The 21,972-nt window shown below is 43.0% G+C and overlaps 3 protein-coding genes across 6 annotated transcripts; all 3 read left to right on the forward strand.

Moving 5' to 3' along the window:
* Window positions 1–2,606, forward strand: LOC120433950 (leukocyte elastase inhibitor-like). Of its 3 annotated transcripts, none has more exons than XM_039601117.1 (7): window positions 1–116; window positions 358–559; window positions 993–1,130; window positions 1,214–1,331; window positions 1,431–1,573; window positions 1,708–1,875; window positions 2,057–2,606. In XM_039601117.1, the coding sequence occupies exons 2-7, from the start codon at window positions 392–394 to the stop codon at window positions 2,465–2,467; spliced, it is 1,146 nt and encodes a 381-aa protein (XP_039457051.1). In that variant the 5' UTR covers window positions 1–116; window positions 358–391; the 3' UTR covers window positions 2,468–2,606. The 3 variants fall into 3 exon arrangements, with proteins under 3 accessions (XP_039457051.1, XP_039457052.1, XP_039457053.1); XM_039601118.1 differs by having other exon boundaries at window positions 7–116; window positions 376–559; XM_039601119.1 differs by lacking the exon at window positions 1–116 and adding an exon at window positions 132–290 and having other exon boundaries at window positions 376–559.
* Window positions 633–15,752, forward strand: LOC120433949 (leukocyte elastase inhibitor-like). Of its 2 annotated transcripts, XM_039601116.1 has the most exons (7): window positions 12,396–12,530; window positions 12,938–13,121; window positions 13,612–13,749; window positions 13,833–13,950; window positions 14,052–14,194; window positions 14,330–14,497; window positions 15,284–15,752. In XM_039601116.1, the coding sequence occupies exons 2-7, from the start codon at window positions 12,954–12,956 to the stop codon at window positions 15,692–15,694; spliced, it is 1,146 nt and encodes a 381-aa protein (XP_039457050.1). In that variant the 5' UTR covers window positions 12,396–12,530; window positions 12,938–12,953; the 3' UTR covers window positions 15,695–15,752. The 2 variants fall into 2 exon arrangements, with proteins under 2 accessions (XP_039457048.1, XP_039457050.1); XM_039601114.1 differs by lacking the exons at window positions 12,396–12,530; window positions 12,938–13,121 and adding an exon at window positions 633–947 and having other exon boundaries at window positions 13,567–13,749.
* On the forward strand, window positions 7,314–10,030 carry LOC120433984 (leukocyte elastase inhibitor-like). The gene is made up of 5 exons (XM_039601317.1): window positions 7,314–7,513; window positions 8,847–8,984; window positions 9,060–9,177; window positions 9,274–9,315; window positions 9,987–10,030. The coding sequence occupies exons 1-5, from the start codon at window positions 7,346–7,348 to the stop codon at window positions 10,028–10,030; spliced, it is 510 nt and encodes a 169-aa protein (XP_039457251.1). The 5' UTR covers window positions 7,314–7,345.
* Window positions 15,753–21,972: the final 6,220 nt, after the last annotated feature.

The following is a 21,972-nucleotide window of genomic DNA, read 5'->3' on the forward strand; positions in this document are numbered from 1 at the left end:
CCGCCCCCTCCCGTGACATCACGCTCTTCCGTAGGACCGCTCTTCTTCATTCCTCCAACTTTATTTAGACCCAGCAAAGGACTGCAGTTAGACTCATATCTCACCCTGTAAATCAGGTAGTCTGCTAGATTTGTCTTCGTTTTATGTGTGTGGGAATAAAGTAGCTTGTAGTTTGATATAAGCGAGCAGAGAGTCGCTGTTGACAAGTTTCTGAAACGGGCTGCGTGTCGGGTGTCTTAGCTTCAGTTGGTGGGGCGGTTGTTTCTGTCTGTATGCACTCTCCTGAAAAGGTCACTTATTCTCGATACTTCATATTAAAGTCTCTTATTCCGTTTCCGGTATGTAATGCTGTAGCAGTTTAAACGCATGTTACAGGAAAACACCATCAGCCATGTCCGCCGTCAGCAGCTCAAACACAGCCTTTGCCTTGGAGCTGTTCCGCACTCTGAGCCAGACAAACCCTGCTGGGAACATCTTTGTCTCTCCTCTGAGCATCAGCTCAGCCCTGGCCATGGTCTACCTGGGAGCTAAAGGAGACACTGCAGCTCAGATTGCTCAGGTCAGCTCACTGTCACTTGTTACCTGCACGAGGCCATCAGTTGATCAGCTAGCATGCCTGTGCAACTTCAAGCCCTCATTGCATTCTAAAAGCAGTTACGGAAGCGTTGAGCTGCCACTCAGGCAAAAGAAAAATAGAACTATATCACGTTATAACGTCGAAATTTCATTGTTAACAATATACCATCATGTAAATAACATATGAAGCTAGAATGTGTTATATAAATGGCATGACCTCCATAAAACGCACAAGCAGTATAGTTACTGAGAGCATGATGCTCAATGGGATTGACAGTATGTTAAATGTTATTATTAAACATGATGCTGAAAGAATAAAGTTGTCCAGTTTCTGCCTTTGGACCATAAATTGTTACATTACGGTCGCTCAGGCTCAGTGTCACATCCTTTCAGTCTTTGTCTTCAATGCCACACAGGCCCTCTCATTCAGCTCAGGTGAAGGCGTCCATGCAGACTTCCAGAAACTGAACGCTGACATCAACTCACCGTCTGCATCCTACATCCTGAAACTAGCCAACCGTCTTTATGGAGAAAACACTGCCCACTTCCTCCCAGTGAGTGTCCACATCAGTGATTCTCTTCATAAAGTTCTTCATTACAAAGACTGGATTAATAAACACATGTCTGCTCTCTGCAGGACTTCCTTGAAGCCACACAGAAGTACTACCAGGCAGACCTGAAGGCTGTGGACTTCATCGGAGCTCCAGAGGCGTGCAGAGCAGAGATCAACAGCTGGGTCGAGCAGCAGACAGAAAGTGAGAATGTGCATCTTCCACAGCCTGAACAGCAGGGAATCATTTTAGCATCCTCTGTGGATTATAATGAAATATTGTTGTTTCTGTATTTCCTGTCAGATAAGATAAAAGACCTTCTGAAGCCAGAAACAGTCAACGCAGATACCAGACTGGCTCTGGTCAATGCTGTCTACTTCAAGGGCAACTGGAGGAACCCATTTGAGGAGGCAAACACCAAAGAGATGCCCTTTAAAATCAGACAGGTAGAAATTTAACTGAAGGTTACAAAATTTGGATCAAAACTCTGAATACAGGAAACTGTTTAAAATGATTACAGTAAGCACCATCAGAAGCTTATGATAACATGATCTGATCGCCTGGATTTCCTGTGTGTCAGAATGAGACCGTACCAGTCCAGATGATGTACCAGTGGAAGAAGCTTCCCTACAACTACATTCCTGACCATGATTTGCAGATCCTGGAGCTGCCCTATGTGGCTGAGGAGCTCAGCATGTTCATTCTGCTGCCTAAGGAGTCCTCAGATGGCTCAGACCCTCTGCTGAAGGTACACAGCCTAGAAACAAGTTCCTGTAAAGAAAAGCCACAAAAACTCTTCTGCTTCACTTTAGTTTACTTTATTAAATTTGATCATTGAAGAATTTAACAGACAGCTCCTGATTTCATGTATAAAATGAATTTAAATATGAGCAAAACAAATATGACAAAATGTATTAACTGTGTTCCAGCTGGAGAAGGAGCTAACACAGGAGAGACTGAATGAATGGACCGACAGGAAAAACATGAGCACCTATTCAGAAGTTGTCCTTCACCTGCCAAAGTTCAAGCTGGAGGAAGACTACAAGCTGAATGAACCTCTGGCTAAACTGGGTATGAAGGACGTGTTCTGTGCAGGAAGGGCTGACCTGTCTGGCATGAACGGTGAAGGGGGGCTCTTCCTGTCTACGGTGGCCCACAAGGCCTTTGTGGAGGTGAATGAGGAGGGCACAGAGGCCGCAGCAGCCACAGGTGCTGTGATCACCGCTTGTTGTTATATACCGGACACACACTTCAGAGCAGATCACCCCTTCCTTTTCTTCATCAGACACAATAAGACCAAGTCCATCCTGTTCTTTGGCAGATTCTCATCTCCTCAGTAGACAGAAGCAGCAGAGGAAGATGATGTTGCAATTCCAATAAATACATCTCTGAAATAAAGCACATTGAGTTTTGTGTTGTGATGTTTTGCTAATTATAAAACTGTATTTTTCACTGAAATATTAAACTACTTATCAGACACGTTTGTGTACCTTCTATAAAATATTTTGCTTTTCAAAAGAGATGGTACTTCTATAAAAGCACAAGTTCTAGTAGGTGGAAAGGCCCCAGCAATGCTGAAAAATATATACAGTTATTACAGCAGCATATTTTTCAGGGAAGGCCTTTTCTGTTACAGTATACTAAACTGCATGCTGCAGCTATTACAGCCACAATGACAAATGAACAGTTAGAATCCAATATCACAAAAAAAATCTAGCAGCTACTCTTGTCACATGTTTACAGACTTGTTAAAAGATGAGGGAATATTTCACAGTGGCAAACACGACTCTGTACCAACATTTTTGAGACAGTCATGATGCTCTTTACTCAGACCTATCAGTTTTTCTCAGTTTACACATCTGATGTGTTTTCTGTGTTTTGCTGAGCATAAAATGTGGGAAAATCATCGCAGTCTGTTTTTATTTACATTTTACATAGTCTGTCAACATTTTTTTTAAATTGGGGTTATACATTAAACACAGAGCATCACAGACTTTACTGATATCTGATTAACTCCACTGCTTATGTTGTTCAGTATCAACATTTCTCAAATGATGCTCAGGGCTGTAGCACACACTACAGATATAAATGACATCATTAGTCACCTGTCCAGTCCAGATTATGTAGATGAAGGAGAAGCCCTGCAACTACAATCCATGAAAATGATGGAGAGCACAGATTTAAACCATGCGACACGAAGGCTGATGGTTCGAAGAAGGCAGGCAAGAAGATGATTGGACTGCAGTAATGACAGTAACAAGTGACAGTGACAGCCAAAACTAATTACTCATGAGAAAACAAGCGTGATTTGTGGCGTGACGTGTGGGATTCAGACAGCCAAGCAGGTGAGGCAGCCAACATTTAATGGACAATGAGCAAAGAAAGATGTGCAGCATTTAATCATTAACATGCCTACAATGCACAGAAACTCCACATGTGGCTACACAAAGCAAAACCTGTACAGACTTATGAAGTTTCACTTTGCAGAAAATCAGCATCAAAAAATCAGAAAATAATATAAAAGGCTCAATATGATGGATTGAATGAACTTCCATACAATGACTCATGTGGATATATCGTCCTCAGAACCGAGTACAAAAGAATCTTTCCATTGAACTTTTTTTATGATTTCCTTCCTCTTTGAAGCTATAAGAAACCACCCAAACACATCAGGCATCAATGGAAAGCCCGGGATGGCCTCTATTTAGTAGATCAGGAGATAGTAAGATATCTCAAATGAGTCAAAAGACATAGACTAAAAACAAATGTCCATTGCAGAGGAAATAAATGAACAAGCTGGTTCTAAGGAGGATATGAAAGCAATGCTAAATGTACCTCCCTATCAGGAAACAGTGACACAGTAGTGTGCAAGGATGATGCAAACATGTGAATCCTGCCTGTCGCTGAAGCAGTGTCGTGGTTATGAAAGAGCCTTGGGCATCCAGGTCCAGCAAATTAGTCACTGAGCCCCCTCAGCAGAAATCTGAAATTGCACAACACATATTGACATAATTTTGAAATAAAAAACCTAAAAACCCAAATGCTGATAAACTATTTCAGTGGCAATCATGATAACCAGCATGACTGAGGAGGTGGGTGTGATGCAAATTTCTTTATTTTATTAATGATCACATGTTTTTGCAATTTCACTTTTAGTAATATCACTTTTTGTGTCATTTAGTTATATACATATATGATAGCATCACATATGTGTTTTATGCTTTATTACACAAACACAGATCATTGTGAGTAAGTTAGAGACATCCAGGCGTTGTGGGGATTAGACAAATAGTGGGACTCCTTCTCCTTTACTCATGGAAGAAGGAGGAGGCTTCAGGAAGTTAATCTTTAGGTGACGGTTAAGTAAAAAACAAGGTCATAACTCTCTATATGGGAGGATGAGCTAAAGGTATAGACCCACGTGATGTGGCAATGTGTAAGTGTTGTGGAATGTCTTTGTCTGTATGTTTTGTCACTTTGCATATAAGGCACAGGGCAGCGCCCATCTTCAGAGAGGAGTTTGGTGTTTGACCAGAGTGCTCTCTCTGCTGCATATTATTAAACCAAATCAAAAAGAACGTCTTGATGCACGCTCAATCATCCAGGTAAGTAAATCCCAAAAAGTTGATTCTGTTCATCTGGACGTAGCGTTTTCAGTGGGCGAAACATTTCATCACTCATCCAAGTGACTTCTTCAGTCTCAGCTGACTGCAGGTTTCCCCAAATCTTATAAACAGTACATTTGCATAATGACTGAAACTAGCTAAGTGCAGTCTAGATAATACATTGGAAAACTTTCCAATGAGTCAAGCAGGAAGGACTAAGCATTCCAAATGAGCAACGTGTGAGCAACGAGGAACGAGGAGCCACTGTTATTTTTATGATCCTCAGGCTGTAGACAGCAACATGCAGCACACCACTTTAACATTCTGATAGAAGCTTCAGACATACAGCTTTGAAATGAGAAGAATCAGCTGCAGATGAAGGAGAGACAGAACTGGTAATCACTTTGTATATAATAATACATCCACGTGCACCGAGAGAGGTAAAGGTGCAGCAATATCAGGAGAGGAATTTTGATACAGAGAGCAGGGCATCTCAACAAAATTTAAATTATGACTTTGATCTTATGATCAGTTTCAATGGGCACTCCACTAAACAGTTGACTCCTCATGGGAGACATATGTTAAAAAAAAAAGAAAAAGTAAAGTCGTTTTTGCCGTTGAAAGAAACGGACTCACATTAATTACCTAAAACTGGCAATAAAGTATTTGCTGGAACTCAGACATTGTAAAATATGGACATGGATACAGAGGTCTGAAATGAGAAGCCAGTGCACTGCAGTGTCCTTAAACCTGCATTCTTTTTAATGGGCAGCAATCAGCATTACCTATGGTTGCAAAGAGTTCCACTTCTACTGAAGTCTGTGAGGCCAAAAAGATTACAGTTCCACAGTCAGGCCGGGCCCTCTCACAAGCTCTCTGTCGCCATCTGCTGACACTCTGAAAACTCCATCACTCCTACACTGTATGCAGCTGTGTGTGCTGCTGTTCTTTCATGGAAAGGAGAATTTTGGGCTGTTTTACAGTTATTAAATAATTCTCGTCATTTTTAATATATGACACTTTCATCTGTTAACAGTTAAAGTTGAAGGTTTTAAGAATAGCCATCACTTCAATATGCTTCCAATCAGCAATGAAGAAAAAACATATTTTAGTGTTGTTCTTTTTTTGTTTTTGTTTTTTTGTTTTTACATTTAACATATTCATTGCTCGAAAAACAAACTCACCCTGAATATCAAGAATGCCCGTCATGAAGAAGAAGAAAGCTGGATACCAGAATCAGGAAAGCCTTGAAGCATGTTCGTCGGCTAACAGAGTTACAGGAGGGCATCATGAGATACAGGTGCTGGATGATGTAACAGAAGAAAAAAAAAAAAAACACCAGTTAGCAATGAGGAAACATTTCCGGCCAGAACACAGGAGTATTTTTTAGAGGAATGTACGTATGTGCATATGTTGTAGGAGCCATATGTGAGTTTTTCCTTTTTGGGGTTAAGAGGGTTGGTTTAAAATGCACACACTGCATTGGTGCACGGTTGTTGGTGCACAATAAAAGTTGTTGCACTGCTGTTTGATGAGCAGAAAGGTAAGGTGAGCATGGGGTAACACTTTCTGTTGACCGCAACTGAATGCGCAGTTTGTCTGATTCTGCGGGTGGATATCGCAATTTGGCATAATAATTGGTGTAACACTTTGAGAGTGGCAGTCATCTTTCTTTGTGCAGTTGTTTTATATTGGATCCCATGTACTGAAGTGTGGTTTGAATAGTATAATGGTTGAGTAAAGAGAACAGTAGCTCAGAAGTGCATTTCCTGCGTTATTGTTGCGTGTCGTCAGCATCCCCATGTTTAGCCTGCCGCGGCCGTCGGTTTGGAGGAGCCATAATATATGTCGTTAATGATCAGATCGGAGAGGAGGCACTCTGTTCTGTGAGTTGCACTTACAGTCCGAGATTAGAGTCGGACTGTAAATATGCTTTTTAGAACAGGCTCCAGGTTTCGTGGGAACTAAATGAATTAACAATGAACTGCACTAGAGAAACTTCATTCTCTGAAACATTCCCATCAACCGTTCCCGTCAGAGTCGATCAACCTGAGTTCAGGTTTACACACGAGATCTAGTCATGCTGTTCTCTGTAAAATAAGCCATCACCAGAAGAAGATTCCACTGCCACTGGAAACAGAAAAAAGTGGGGACTTGAATCTCAGAATTCTGTAAGAAAATTCGTCCCAAGTCCCCACTTTTTTCCTTTTCTGTTAAAGCCCTGATCATCTTCCGTAGGACCGCATTTCTTTATTCCACCAACCTTATTTACACGCTTTCCTCATTCCTGTGCTCCTCCTCGTTTTATGTGTCTACGAGTTTCACTTTTCTTTCTCTTCTCATCTTGCTTTGAATTTCTCGCACCCAGTGAGTAAAGCGTGCTTAAGTCACAGAAACCAGCTATGTGAAAACGGCTCAGGTTGTTAAAATAAATGCACAGCTGGCAGATGATTGGGGTGATTTTCTATATTCTCACAGCAGTGATGGTGTTACTTCCTGAAGGGTTTTTTTTCCCTCAATGCTTAAACATAAAGTCTCTTACTGTGTTTCCTGTATGTAATGCTGTTGCAGTTTAAATGGTTGTTTGCATGTTACAGGAAAACACCATCAACCATGTCCACCATCAGCAGCTCAAACACAGCCTTTGCCTTGGAGCTGTTCCGCACTCTGAGCCAGACAAACCCTGCTGGAAACATCTTTGTCTCTCCTCTGAGCATCAGCTCAGCCCTGGCCATGGTCTACCTGGGAGCTAAAGGAGACACTGCAGCTCAGATGGCTCAGGTCAGCTCACTGTCACTTGTTACCTGCACCAGGCCATCAGTTGATCAGCTAGCATGACTGTGCAACTTCAAGCCCTCGTTGCATTTTAAAAGCAGTCAGTTTCACCTGTTTCCACAAAGTGTCTTATCAGATGTGGCTGTCTGTTCTTGTTTCGGTTTGTTTGGTTCTTTTATATATATTTATATCTTTGGAGAAATTTCACACCTTCATGTGAGACCAGTGTTAGATTTGTATTGTTGATTGTCATTTATACTTAGAAAAATCTACTCATATATGCTTAGAAGTATATAATCATTTGTAGATTGAAGGAATGTCTCATCCTAGGAGGTCTGTAACAACTCTGTATAGCATGAAGAGGGGAGTGCGTTCACTCCTCTTCAGAGTGTTCTGGCATAGATCACACACCTCCTAGGAGAGGTCGTATCTTCTCTTGCTGATATATGGTATAGCAAACACACGTATATCTGTTTGAGTCTAAGAGCCTTTTGTTTAGATGGACCGCTCTGGGGAGTCTTCCTGAGGTCACAGTTTGACCACACACACACACACACACACACACACACACACACACACACACACACACACACACACACACACACACACACACACACACACACACACACACACACACACACACACACACACACACACACACACACACACACACACACACACACACACACACACACACACACACACACACAAGGTATTCTTTGTTCACATGCATACCTATATAAGAGGTCATATGTTAATGAACCTATGCATATTCATGTAACCACAATAAAAGAGCAGTGTTACGGGAGAGCAGACGAGAGCAACTGGGGTCAAGCGAAGGAACGGCGCCTGTCCAGTTCTCTCCCGTGCACGTGAAACATTAAGAATGTTGCCTACTCGGGTCTTGCTTGCTGTGTAATCACATTGCCTCCAACGTTCCAGCGAATAGGTTTAAGCTACAAACCTATCAACCAGGGCTGTCTTATAAACTTTCATAAACCTACTGAAAAGAATGGACAGAATTCAACTTTTGGGGTTTCGTTAAACGTGTTTGAAAAGCTCTGTTTATGTGGCCAAAATGCTGAATCCAAGATGTTCCCAGTCTGACATCAGCAATTTGTGTTTATAAATGGCATCAAAGTCCATAAAACCTACAAACAGTATAGTGAGTGAGAGCATGATGCTCAGTGAGACTGACAGTGTGGTAAAGGTTATTATTAAACCTGATGCTGAAAGAATAAAGTTGTCCAGTTTCTGCCTTTGGACCATAAACTGTTACATTAGGGTCGCTCAGGCTCAGTGTCACATCCTTTCAGTCTTTGTCTTCAATATCACACAGGCCCTCTCATTCAGCTCAGGTGAAGGCGTCCATGCAGACTTCCAGAAACTGAACGCTGACATCAACTCACCATCTGCATCCTACATCCTGAAACTAGCCAACCGTCTTTATGGAGAAAACACTGCCCACTTCCTCCCAGTGAGTGTCCACATCAATGATTCTCTTCATAAAGTTCTTCATTACAAAGACTAGATTAATAAACACATTCTGCAGGACTTCCTTGAAGCCACACAGAAGTACTACCAGGCAGACCTGAAGGCTGTGGACTTCATCGGAGCTCCAGAGGCGTGCAGAGCAGAGATCAACAGCTGGGTCGAGCAGCAGACAGAAAGTGAGAATGTGCATCTTCCACAGCCTGAACAGCAGGGAATCATTTTAGCATCCTCTGTGGATTATAATGAAATATTGTTTCTGTATTTCCTGTCAGATAAGATAAAAGACCTTCTGAAGCCAGGAACAGTCAACAAAGGTACCTTAAGCACGAGTTCTAGCAGCTTTGGAGAACATGGATACTGTGTTGTGCAGCTATTATGAGTAGCCAGATTCCAAGATCAGACAAATCTCGCAGCTGCTCTCATCACATGTTTACAGACTCTTGTTAAAAGAAGAGGGAATGCTACACACTTTTTTTTTTTTTTTTTTTTTAAATTGGCATTCTAAATTAAACACAGGTTTTAATTTTTAACACCATTTCTCCTGATCTGTGTTTCACAACAGAGCACCACAGACTTTACTTAACTGAACTGCTTATGCTGTTCAGTATCAACATTTCTCAAATGATACTCAGGCCTGCATGGATGCAGGTATAAATGACATCATCGGTTACCTGTGATGCGACCTGATTGGTCCTTAAAGACACGTTCTGAAAGGCAATGACGCATTTTCAAGCGCCATCATCAACTTATCTCCTTTGCCTCATATGCTTCTAAAACCTCTTACAGTTCACATAATGACACGTTTTCAAAAATTAAATGCTACCATCGACAAGTTTAATGTTGAAACCTTGTTGTAAATTGAATGTTATATGTATAATAATTCCCCTCCGTGGATCGCTACCATATTGATGGAGGGGTTTGTGTGTCCCAAGGACCCCAGGGACTATGTTGTGGGAGGCTTTTGCCCATGGCAAATTGATCCTAGGTGACGGCCCAGACAAAGACCAGTTCAAAAGCCCCTATCAGTAGAAGATCCAGAGAACATTTCACCGTGCCTGGGATAGGGTTACTGGGGCCCTGCCTTAGTCCAAAAAAGGGACATGGGCCTACCCTTCTGTAGGGAAGTCCCTGTTGTCTGCAGCTATATACCAAATGACAGGTCAGAGTACCGGGCCTTCTTGGACTCTGTCATCTTACTGGGAGACTTCAACGCTCATGTGGGCACGGATAGTGATACCTGGAGAGGCGTGATTGGGAGGAACGGCCTGCCAGATCTGAACTGGAGTGATGTTCAAACATGGTGTTAGTTATGAACAAACTGTGGTTTGCACAGAAGGGTGTCCATAAGTGCACGTGGCACCAGGACACCCCAGGCTGCAGGTCAGTTTTGTAATTGTATCATCAGATCTGCGGCCGCATGTTCTGGACACTTGGGCAAACTCAGCTGTTGAGCTGTCAACTGATCACCACCTGGTGGTGAGTTGAATCAGGTGGTGGGGGAAGATGCTGGACAAACCTGGAGCGCCTAAACATAAAGTAAGGGTGTGCTGGGCCACCATCCGCAAGATCTTCTGCTCCCACCTCCGGCAGAGCTCTAACAGCATTCCAAGGGAGACTGGGGTCCTTCTGTCTGAATGAACCATGTTCAGCATCTCCATTGCTGAAGCTGCTTCAACCCCTGAACCAGATGGTGGACACCAGAGGTGAAGGGAACCATCGGGCTCTAGAGGAAGTCCTATTGAGCTTAGTCAGCCTGTGGTACTTTGACGGCAGCTGATGGGTACCTTCAGGCCAAGCGGAACACAGCTCAGACAGTGGCTGAAGCAAAAACTCTAGTGTGGGAGCAGTTCGGAAAAGCCATGGAAGAAGATTTTCGGTTTGCCTTGAACAGATTCTGTCAAATCGTCAGGCAACTCGGGGGGTATTACCTGCATTATGCATCGTGCAGTTGGAGTGCTGCTCACTTCAGCTAAGGATATTGTTGAGCAGTGGAAGGAATACTTCTAGGACCTCCTTAATCCCACTGGCACGTCTTCTGTAGAGGAAGTAGAGTCTGGGGATGAGGAGGATGACTCGTCCATCACCAGGGGTGAGGTCATCTTAATAAACATCTCCTTGGTGGCAGGCCCCCTGGGGTGGATGAGGTTCGCCCCGAGTTCCTGAAGGCTCTGGATGTTGTAGGGCTGTCTTGGTTGACACGCCTCTACAATGCTGTGTGGAGATCAGGGGCAGTACCCCTGGATTGGCAGACCGAATAAGGGAGTGGGAGATTGACACACGGATTGGTGATGCGGACACTGTACTGTCTGTTGAGGTGAAGAGAGAGCTGAGTGTAAAAGCGAAGCTCTCAATTTACCGGTCGACCTAGGTCCCTACCCTCACCTATGGTCACGAGCTGTGGGTAGTGACCGAAAGAACGAGATCTCAGATACAAGCGGCAGAAATGGGCGTCCTCCGAAGGGTGGCTGGCCTCTCCCTTAGAGATAGGGTAAGAAGTCTGGCCTTATTGTGTAGATTAATAACTACTTTCTTGAACTGTCTACTACGGGTTTGTGACCGAGCTTTTGGAGGTGAGACACATGTCTCATGTTCAGTGGTTTTACCTGCTTTCTGCCACCTGCATCACACCATGGAGGTCTCCAATGATGACTCAAACTACATGGTGAAATTTTTATTCTGCCTTTACGAAGGTCCTATCCCAACATGTAGCTACACTCAACCGTCAGCGGCTCAAGATAGCTACTGTGCTTGACCCACGCTTTAAGGATTTAAAGTGTCTTGCAAGGGGAGAGTGAAAAGAGTTTGGGAGCAGCCTTGAGGCCCTGCTGCAGGAACAGTATAAAAATGCCACCACAAAGGAGCCAGCAAAGACAAAGAGCCTCCTCCTCTCTTCATTGTCTTCAGACTCTAATTCTGATGAGGAAGCCCTGTGTAACAGGGCCCTGAGTTTGTGCAGAGCAGCTGTCTGTCCTGGCCCGCAAGTATCTGATTAGTCCTGCCACTTCTGTCTAATGTGAGAGACTTTTCTCACTTGCAGATCACATAGTAACAAAAAACGAGAGCTGTCTTGAGCTTTGAACAGGCTAGTTTGTGTAAGTAACTGGCTGAAAGAGACGGACAGTAAATAAGCTTGGAGGTATTGTGAGTCCAATGGGTTAAGACGGAAAAATCCACTTTATGTTGAAATTATTATTATTATTTTTTTTGAAAATGTATTTAAATGCACCTGTGATTAATTAGAATATACATAGATAGATAGATATGAAACTATAAAGTGTCATAAACTCTGTTATAACAGTCGCAGAAACCAGCCAATGGTGAAAACAGCTCCGGTTGTTAAAATAAATGCACAACTTTGACTTTCTTTATTCTTCCCGCAGTGGCGGGGTTACTTCCGGAAAGTCTCTGTTTTCAGTGCACTCACAGATCGATCATAGACTCACAGATCAGTAGCATCAGTCTCGTTTAGGTTGCCGTGTCTCCACAGTGTACACATCCGCCTATCATAGCGAAAGAGCCCCGGCTCGAGGTAAGGCATATCCCCTTGGATTTGCGTCAGAAAGGTCTGAAATTTACAAAAAAAATTAATTAATTAAAAACTAAAATTAAAAAAATAACAATAATACTTAAAAAAAAAAAAAATCGATCAAGTCGAACAAGCGAAGCTACCCGCTGTGGCGATCACTTCTGAATAAGTTCTTGTGAATAAAGTAGCTTGGAGTCTCGTATAAGTGAGCAGAGTCGCTGCTGACAAACGGGCTACACCGTGTGCGGAGTCTTAGCTTCAGTGGGTGGGGCAGCTTCGGATGTGGCGTCTGTCTGTGTGCGCGATCCTAAAAAAAAGTCACTTTTTCTCGATGCTTTAATATAAAGTCTCTTGTTGTGTTTCCTGTATGTAATGCTGTTGCAGTTTAAATGGTTGTTTGCATGTTACAGGAAAACACCATCAGCCATGTCCGCCGTCAGCAACTCAAACACAGTCTTTGCCTTGGAGCTGTTCCGCACTCTGAGCCAGACAAACTCTGCTGGAAACATCTTTGTCTCTCCTCTGAGTATCAGTTCAGCCCTGGCCATGGTCTACCTGGGAGCTAAAAGAGACACTGCAGCTCAGATGGCTCAGGTCAGCTCACTGTTATCTGCACCACGCCATCAGTTGATCGGCGAGCATGATTGTGCAACCTCAAGCCCTCGTTGCAATTTAAAAGCAGTCAGATGTGGCTATCTGTGTTTTTCCATACAGAAGAAATACTTTTGTTTTTGTCTTTAAAAAAAAATTATTTTTTTTAAAAAATGTGAACTTTTTTGCTACAAGAGTGCTGGCTATAGACAAACTGCATAATTCTTGTCCTCGGTAGATTTATAAATAAATACATACATCCAAAACACTGAACCCCAAGATGTTCCCAGTGGGACGTCAGAAATTAGTGTCTAACATATGAGGATGGAATGTGTTATATAAATGGCATCAAAGTCCATAAAACCCACAAACACTATAGTTACTGAGAGCATGATGCTGACAGTCAGTTAATGGTTATTATTAAACATGATGCTGAAATGGCAGACAGGCTCAGTGTCACATCCTTTCAGTCTTTGTCTTCAATGCCACACAGGCCCTCTCATTCAGCTCAGGTGAAGGCGTCCATGCAGACTTCCAGAAACTGAACGCTGACATCAACTCACCATCTGCATCCTACATCCTGAAACTAGCCAACCGTCTTTATGGAGAAAACACTGCCTACTTCCTCCCAGTGAGTGTCCACATCAATGATTCTCTTCATAAAGTTCTTCATTTCAAAGACTGGATTAATAAACAGATGTCTGCTCTCTGCAGGAGTTCCTTGAAGCCACACAGAAGTACTACCAGGCAGACCTGAAGACTGTGGACTTCATCGGAGCTCCAGAGGCGTGCAGAGCAGAGATCAACAGCTGGGTCGAGCAGCAGACAGAAAGTGAGAATGTGCATCTTCCACAGCCTGAACAGCAGGGAATCATTTTAGCATCCTCTGTGGATTATAACGAAATATTGTTGTGTTTCTGTATTTCCTGTCAGATAAGATAAAAGACCTTCTGAAGCCAGGAACAGTCAACACAGATACCAGACTGGCTCTGGTCAATGCTGTCTACTTCAAGGGCAACTGGAGGAACCCATTTGATGAGGCAAACACCAAAGAGATGCCCTTTAAAATCAGACAGGTAGAAATTTAACTGAAGGTTACAAAATCTGAATCAAAAGCCTGAATACAGGAAACAGTTTCAAAGGTTTAAGGTAAGCACCATCAGACGCTTTATGATAACATGATCTGATCGCCTGGATTTCCTGTGTGTCAGAATGAGACCGTACCAGTCCAGATGATGTACCAGGAGAAGAAGCTTCCCTACAACTACATTGCTGACCATGATTTGCAGATCCTGGAGCTGCCCTATGTGGCTGAGGAGCTCAGCATGTTCATTCTGCTGCCTAAGGAGTCCTCAGACGGCTCAGACCCTCTGCTGAAGGTACACAGCCTAGAAACAAGTTCCTGTAAAGAAAAGCCACAAAAACTCTTCTGCTTCACTTTAGTTTACTTTATTAAATTTGATCATTTAAGAATTTAACAGGCCTCTGGATGTCTGGAGCCTGGATATCCTCCATACCTGCTTCATGCTTCATAAATACAAGCGAGCTCATGCTCACAGGTGTACACACGGGTGCTCACAGACACAAACTGCACCCTTTTTGGCTTGTATCTCAAAGAACACTGTGCGCTGTAAATGTTACGTGTTGCATAATAATATTCATTATTTAATATTTACTACTATATACACAGAGTATCGCGATGGTGTGTTTATTATATTGCTGTTTTTCTTTGCTTGTTTTTTTTTTTTTTTTTTTTTCTCTCAACAGGTGATATATATATAAAAATATGTTTGGTTTTTTTGCCCCCCCTTTTTTCTTTGCCCTTCATCACTATTCCTCTTCCCCGCTGTCTTTGTTTCCCTCCCTCCCCCCGGTCATGTCTGTCCCGTCTGTAACGACTGAAAGTAAAATAAATAATGACAACAAAGGTCAATCAAATGGACCAATGCGGCAAGGCACGGATGGTCCACTTGGTAAAGTAATTCCGTTGGGCTTGTCTCTTTGCCTTCAGACAATAATTCTGATGGCAAAAGAACCAAACGGGACAGGCGGCAAAAAAAAAGAAAAAAAAAAAAGAATTTAACAGTCAGCTCCTGATTTCATTTATAAAATGAATTTAAATATGAGCAAAAGAAATATGACAAAATGTATTAACTGTGTTCCAGCTGGAGAAGGAGCTAACACAGGAGAGGCTGAATGAATGGACCGACAGGAAAAACATGGAAGTTGATTCAGAAGTTGTCCTTCACCTGCCAAAGTTTAAACTAGAGGAAGACTACGAGCTGAATGAACCTCTGGCAAAACTGGGTATGAAGGACGTGTTCTGTGCAGGAAGAGCTGACCTGTCTGGCATGAACGGTGAAGGGGGGCTCTTCGTGTCTACGGTGGCCCACAAGGCCTTTGTGGAGGTGAACGAGGAGGGCACGGAGGCCGCAGCAGCCACAGATGCTGTGATGTGGTTTAAATGTTACATTCCGGACACGCACTTCACAGCAGATCACCCCTTCCTCTTCTTCATCAGACACAATGAGACCAAGTCCATCCTGTTCTTTGGCAGATTCTCATCTCCTCAGTAGACAGAAGCAGCAGAGGAAGATGATGTTGCAATTCAAATAAATACATCTATGAAATAAAGTAAATGGAGTTTTGTGTTGTGATGTTTTGCTAATTATAAAACTGTATTTTTCTCTGGAACATTTTATTACTTAATCAGACACACACGTGTCTCTTCTATTAAAAACAAAATGTGCTTTTACAAAATAGATGGTACTTGTATAAAATCACAAGTTCTAGCAGCTTTAGAGAACATAGATACTGTGTCCTCCAGACTGAAGAGGAAAATCCAACTTATTATCAAGAGTCTGCATCTCTGATGGTATGATGGTGCATTAGTGTCTATGAACTGGCAGCTTGCTCTGGAAAGGCCCCAGCAATACTGAAAGGTATATACAGGTGTTCGAGCAACATGTTTTTCAGGGAAGGCCTTGTTTGTTACAGTATACTAAACTGCATACTGCAGCTATTACAACAGAAATGAAAAATCAGCAGTTAAAATCCAAGATCAGACAAAAATCTAGTAGCTGCTCTCATCACATGTTTACAGACTGTTGTAAAAGAAATCTCCACAGTGGCAAACACGACTCTGTGCCAACTTTTTTGACATATGTTGTCATGATGTTCAGAAAGACCTTTTTTTGATTAAAATTATCAATTTTTCTCAGTTTACACATCTGACATGATACATGATATTCTGTGTTTTGCTTCTTTAGTGACATTTAACCTCCTGTTAACAAGTATTTTATTCTGTGAGCCTCGGCTGCCTGCATTCTTTTCTGTAGGCTGTCCATTCACCATCCTGACCTCCAGCGACCCTAGAGGCTTTTATCTTTTATCTTCCCTTGCCTATGATGACCTTCCAGCTATATGCATTCTGTCTCTGTTCAGCTGCTTTTCTCTTATTTACATGACTACCGCTGTCATGCTGTCATTACTGTAGTCCAGTCATTTTCTTGCCTGCCTTTTTCGAACCAGTGAGTCTCCGTGTCGCATGGTTTAAATCTGTGCTCTCCATTGTTTTTCCTTTCAGACTCTCTTTCCTGAAACCCAACTCCTCCCCATCTCCACCTTAGACACCTCAGTGAGCGCTTTAGTCAAACCCCAGTCTTCATCTTCACCACCACAATCTTCAAGACTCTGGGGGATACTGGGTAGAATGAACCTGTTGAGCTTTTTTACCCACATAGGGCAGCTCCAGCATCTGCATATCCTGGTCATGGATTGCAGTTGAAGGGCGGCTTCTTCTATATAATCTGGACTGGACAGGTGACTAATGATGTCATTTATATCTGTAGTGTGTGCTACAGCCCTGCAGACCTGAGCATCATTTAAGAAATGTTGATACTGAACAGCAGAAGCAGTTCAGTTAATCAGATATCAGTAAAGTCTGTGATTCTCAGTTGTTAAACAGAGATATGGAGAAATGGTGTTGAACGCTGTGTTTAATACAGACACTTTCCAAAAAATTTGAATATAATTGAAAATTTTATTTTCATAATTCCATTCAAAACGTTAAACTTTCATAGATTATAGATTCAAGGCCCACAACTTAAATGATTTCAAGTGCTTAGTTTTTTTATTTGTACATAATTTGGGCTTCCAGTTCATAAAACTCACAAAAACAGGAATTCAAAAACTTCAGACATCGGCCCAAATTTTACAGGGCATGAATGTTTTAAACTGAGTTTCACACACAACTTGTGCTAAACTCAAAGCACCTGCAAAGTTTTTCCTCGGTGTCATTAAATTGCTTCACTTTGGTTCAATTGTCTCAGTTAGGTTCAATATGGGGAAGACTGCAGACTTGACAACTGGGCAGAAGAGCATCATTGATCCCCTCCATGAGATGAGTAAGCCACAAAAGTTCATAGCTAAGGAGGCTGGCTGTTCACAGAGTGCTGTGTCCAAGCATATCAATGGAAAGTCTAGCAGAAGGGCAAAATGTGGCAGGAGAAGATGCACCAGCAGAAGAGATGACCGTGGCCTTCAGCGGACTATCAAACGGAGAAGATTCAAGAATCTGGCAGAAAGACTGTGTGGCGGCGCGAAGGCGGAAAACCGATAAAGGTGACTAAATGGTGTTGACAACGACAGCTGGGCAGAGAGTTACACCCCAGGAGAGATTACTATAGCCAGTGCTAACGCTGCACCAGTTACAAGAGGCACTCAGGCTCATTATTAGCAAGCAGAGGTGAGGCAGGTCAATTTCACAAATCAAAGTTTATTAGACAAAACTACTAAAAGCATAGAGCTGTAACACCAGAGAACTTCTTAGGTAGCAGGGCTGGCAATACAAAACTGTTAATTAAAACACTTTATTAAAAAACATTAAAAGGACAAGTGTCGCTGCCACAGTGCTAACCTAGTTAAATTAGCAGCTCGGTAAAATAATTAAACAAAATGGTGGAGACCAGCCAATTGGGGAGGCAACCTACAGGGAGGAGTGCCAAAGGGTGCCACCAATTACTCACCTGTGTGGCCTCACTGCAATCTGAATGGTGCGTTATACCCCTTTCCCAGTGTGTACACCCACATCCATCAGGGGGGATTCCACAACACATACCTACCCCCTACAACAAGCGGCTGTGCCTCTACTAAAGCAAAAAACCAACAAAACCTATAAATCGAAACGTATAAAGCATCAAACTCAGTAAATGAGATCTAAAAGAAACAAGAACAAACACACTCTAAGATACAACTCCTTTTAAAAGCATGATTAAAATATAAACAATTAAGAGTAAAATACCATAAAACAAGGAACCAGTCAATGCCAGTCCATAAACCCCTTGCCCCTTCACTCATAGGGATGCTTCCCCTGTACTTTGTGATAATTTTCTTTAACTATTTCACTGACAAAATTTCAGTTCTGAGGGCATCTCTCTCATCTCAGTTGAACTGGACATGTGCGTGCTTAATAAACTGGCAAATTACAGCAGGATATTCCTATTCTCGGTCAGAAGGCACAGGTGACTTATATGATGAAAGAGGGGTCCACAGCCATGATAATTTGGGTTCCTTTAATCCAAAACATCTTCAGAACATTTGTGATCTTTAATCTTCGTATAATTAACGAAGTATGAATCTATGTGAGTGTGTCTGTGGTTCTGTAAAACAACTGAAATTACAATTAGAAAACAATTAAAGTAAACCAAACTGGTCTAAATAATACAGAAAGGGTTGAACAGAAAAATCTAATTCAAAAATGACTAAACACCACCCCCTGGTGGACACAAATGGGCTGCTGCACAGGGATAGACTCCATCTTTACTTTGGGCAGCTTAGTCCACAAGGGTGGCGCCGTTTTGGTCAATTCAACGTGAATTACAGTGTCTCGTGGCTACACAAACCACTGGCAAACTCTATGCAAGCATCACACAACATACATGGGCAAGTATATGATAAGTTACAACCATAGGGCAAAGAAATACAAGGCACTTATTTATCCTTCACACACACGCGCAACACATGTTCAGTACAACAAACCAGCTCCACCAGCGCTATCACGGTGAACCACCGTGTGGTGTGAATGAGACACGGCAAGCCCACGGGTGACAGTTTTGAGCCATTTTATTACACGCGACTGCAGCTCTCAAGCTGCCAGCCGCAAATACACCACACCACAACAACAACAACACAACGGGGACTCAGGGGTTGGCCCTGAGTCCCCGTATTTTACCAGGCTAGCGTGATTGCGGATGCAGTGCAGGGGCCTCCGCACGGCACCGCCGACCACGCCTCACCACACACAGCGCAAACACAAAACCCAGGAGGGGAGGAATGTACCATCTTAGCAGTAGTTAGAGGGGGTGCGTGGAACAGTCTATATACACAAATCACAGGGGTTTTATACAGCACATTAGTAAACATTAAAAAAAAAACCCATGTGAATATAACTAAGGACATTCAGCTGACAGTTCAGATAAAGTGATAAGTTTTGACACAGGCCATTGGTATTTATGTTCCCCAATGGCGACTTCAGCTACTCGCACCTGTCCATCCCGGCTGGGAAACACCTGTGTTACCTGTCCTACGGGCCAGGAAGCCCGTGGGAGCTGATAGTCCACCACCATGACAGTTTGTCCCACTTTCAAAGGTGGAGTAGTCTGGTTCCACTTCTGGTGATGCTGTAGTCCAGGCAGGTAGCGCTGAGTGAACGGAGTCCGGAAGTGATCCGCTATGACTTGGCTGTGACGCCATTTGCGCCTTCCAAGTTTTTCTCTGGTGCTATCAACTGCCTGGGGAAGCATCATGCCGCCCCATGAGCAGCATATTTGGCGTAATTGGGTCGACATCTGCAATATTCGAGGAAACGTATCCCAGTGGCTTCGAATTAAGTATGCCCTCTACTTCAATAAGAACGGTAAGCAACAAATCCTCTGGCACCGCTTGACCTTTGAGAACTACTTGAAGTGCAGATTTGACTGAACGGATCTCCCGTTCCCAGGCTCCCCGAAAATGTGGAGCATGCGGAGGGTTGAAGCGGAAAGTGATGCTCTGTTCACTGAGCTTCTCCTGCAGTCGTGGCTCCATCGCTTTGAATGCCTCCTGCAGCTCTCTGTCTCCTCCTCTGAAGTTGGTGCCCTGGTCACTCAGTATTTCAAAGGGTTTTTCTCTTCGAGCAATAAATCTGTACAGAGCCATGAGAAAGGAGTCAGTGTCCATACCAGTGAGGAGGTCGAGGTGAATGCAGCGGGTCGTAAGGCATTTAAATATAATGCCCCACCGTTTCTCTTGTCTCCTGCCTATCTTTATAGTGAAAGGGCCAAAACAGTCAATTCCTGTGGACCAGAATGGCGGCTGATGTAATCGCAAGCGGGTAGCAGGAAGATCAGACATCTTCGGTGAAACAGGATTGGCTCTCCACTTCTTACACTCCAAACAGCGATGCTGATGCTTCCTTATAGCCTGTCTGCCTCTTAAAATCCAATATATGCGTCTCAATTCAGCAAAGACACGTTCTGGGCCAGGATGCAGGAGACATGTATCATAGTCTTTGATGATGAGCTGAGTAGTAGGGTGGTCTGGTGACAACACAATAAGATGCAGAGTGTCAGTGTCCATCTGCTCTGCTCGCCGGAGACGTCCACCTACTCGTATGAGGCCAAGCTGACTGTCATATTCTGGAGAAAGGTTGCTCAGTCTGCTGTCTTTGTGCACCTCTTTCCCAGATTTAAGTGTGTGTACTTCAATAGGGAAGCTGTCTTGTGCCTGTTTGAGGATTTGAACTTCTGTCTCCAGTCGTTGTGCTGCTGACATAGGAGGGGCAGCCGCCCCGTGAGAAGACAGGTAGGTGGGCTGCACCAAATCAGGATTGTATACAGGGAATTCCGGTTGAGGTGAGCATGGAGTAGGTTGCATCCAACGCAGCTCTTGCAGAGTCAAGTTATTAACTAGTATTTCCAAGCACATTTTGACCTTTTTTAAAATTATATATGTATATATATATATTAACAGTTTCTTATAGTTCCAAGACAAGATTGTAAATGTCAAAAGCAAAAACAATGTCGCAAAAAGTTGGTAAGAACGCAAACACCTCACAGCCGAACTTGCGGGCTGCTGCTAATACTGCATCCCCGCCTCGTGGTAAAACTTCGCCACAGCCTGGGCCGTCCGACACGCCGACCGTCGATATGGAGAGGTTCACGAAGGCTGAACTGCTCTCTGAACTTCGTGAAGAAATTTCAGCATTGTTTAAGAAGGAGCTGACGGAAGCGTTTGCAGAGATCTCACGTCTATCAGGTCCGACATACAGCAGCTAAAAACGGACCTTTCCTTTCCTCAGCAAAAATAAAAAGCTCTTTTGAACATCATAACAACATGTCTCAAAAAGTTGGCACAGAGTCGTGTTTGCCACTGTGTAGCATTGTCTCTTCTTTTAACAACAGTCTGTGAACATCTGATGAGAGCAGCTAATAGATTTTTGTCTGATCTTGGATTCTAGCTGCTCACTTTTCATTACTGTTGTAATAGCTGCAGTATGCAGTTTAGTATACTGTAACATACAAGGGCTTCCCTGAAAAACATGTTGCTCTAACCCCTGTATATACCTTTCAGTATTGCTGGGACCTTTCCAGAGCAAGCTGCCATTTCCATAGACACTACTGCACCATCATACCATCAGAGATGCAGACTCTTGATAATAAGTTGGAGTTTCCTCTTCAGTCTGGAGGACACAGTATCTATGTTCTCTAAAGCTGCTAGAACTTGTGATTTTATACAAGTACCATCTATTTCATTAAAAAAAAGATTAATGAAAAATACAGTTTTATAATTAACAAAACATCACAACACAACTCCA

Source organism: Oreochromis aureus, linkage group 17 (genome assembly GCF_013358895.1).
Source record: "Oreochromis aureus strain Israel breed Guangdong linkage group 17, ZZ_aureus, whole genome shotgun sequence".
NCBI lineage: Eukaryota > Metazoa > Chordata > Actinopteri > Cichliformes > Cichlidae > Oreochromis > Oreochromis aureus.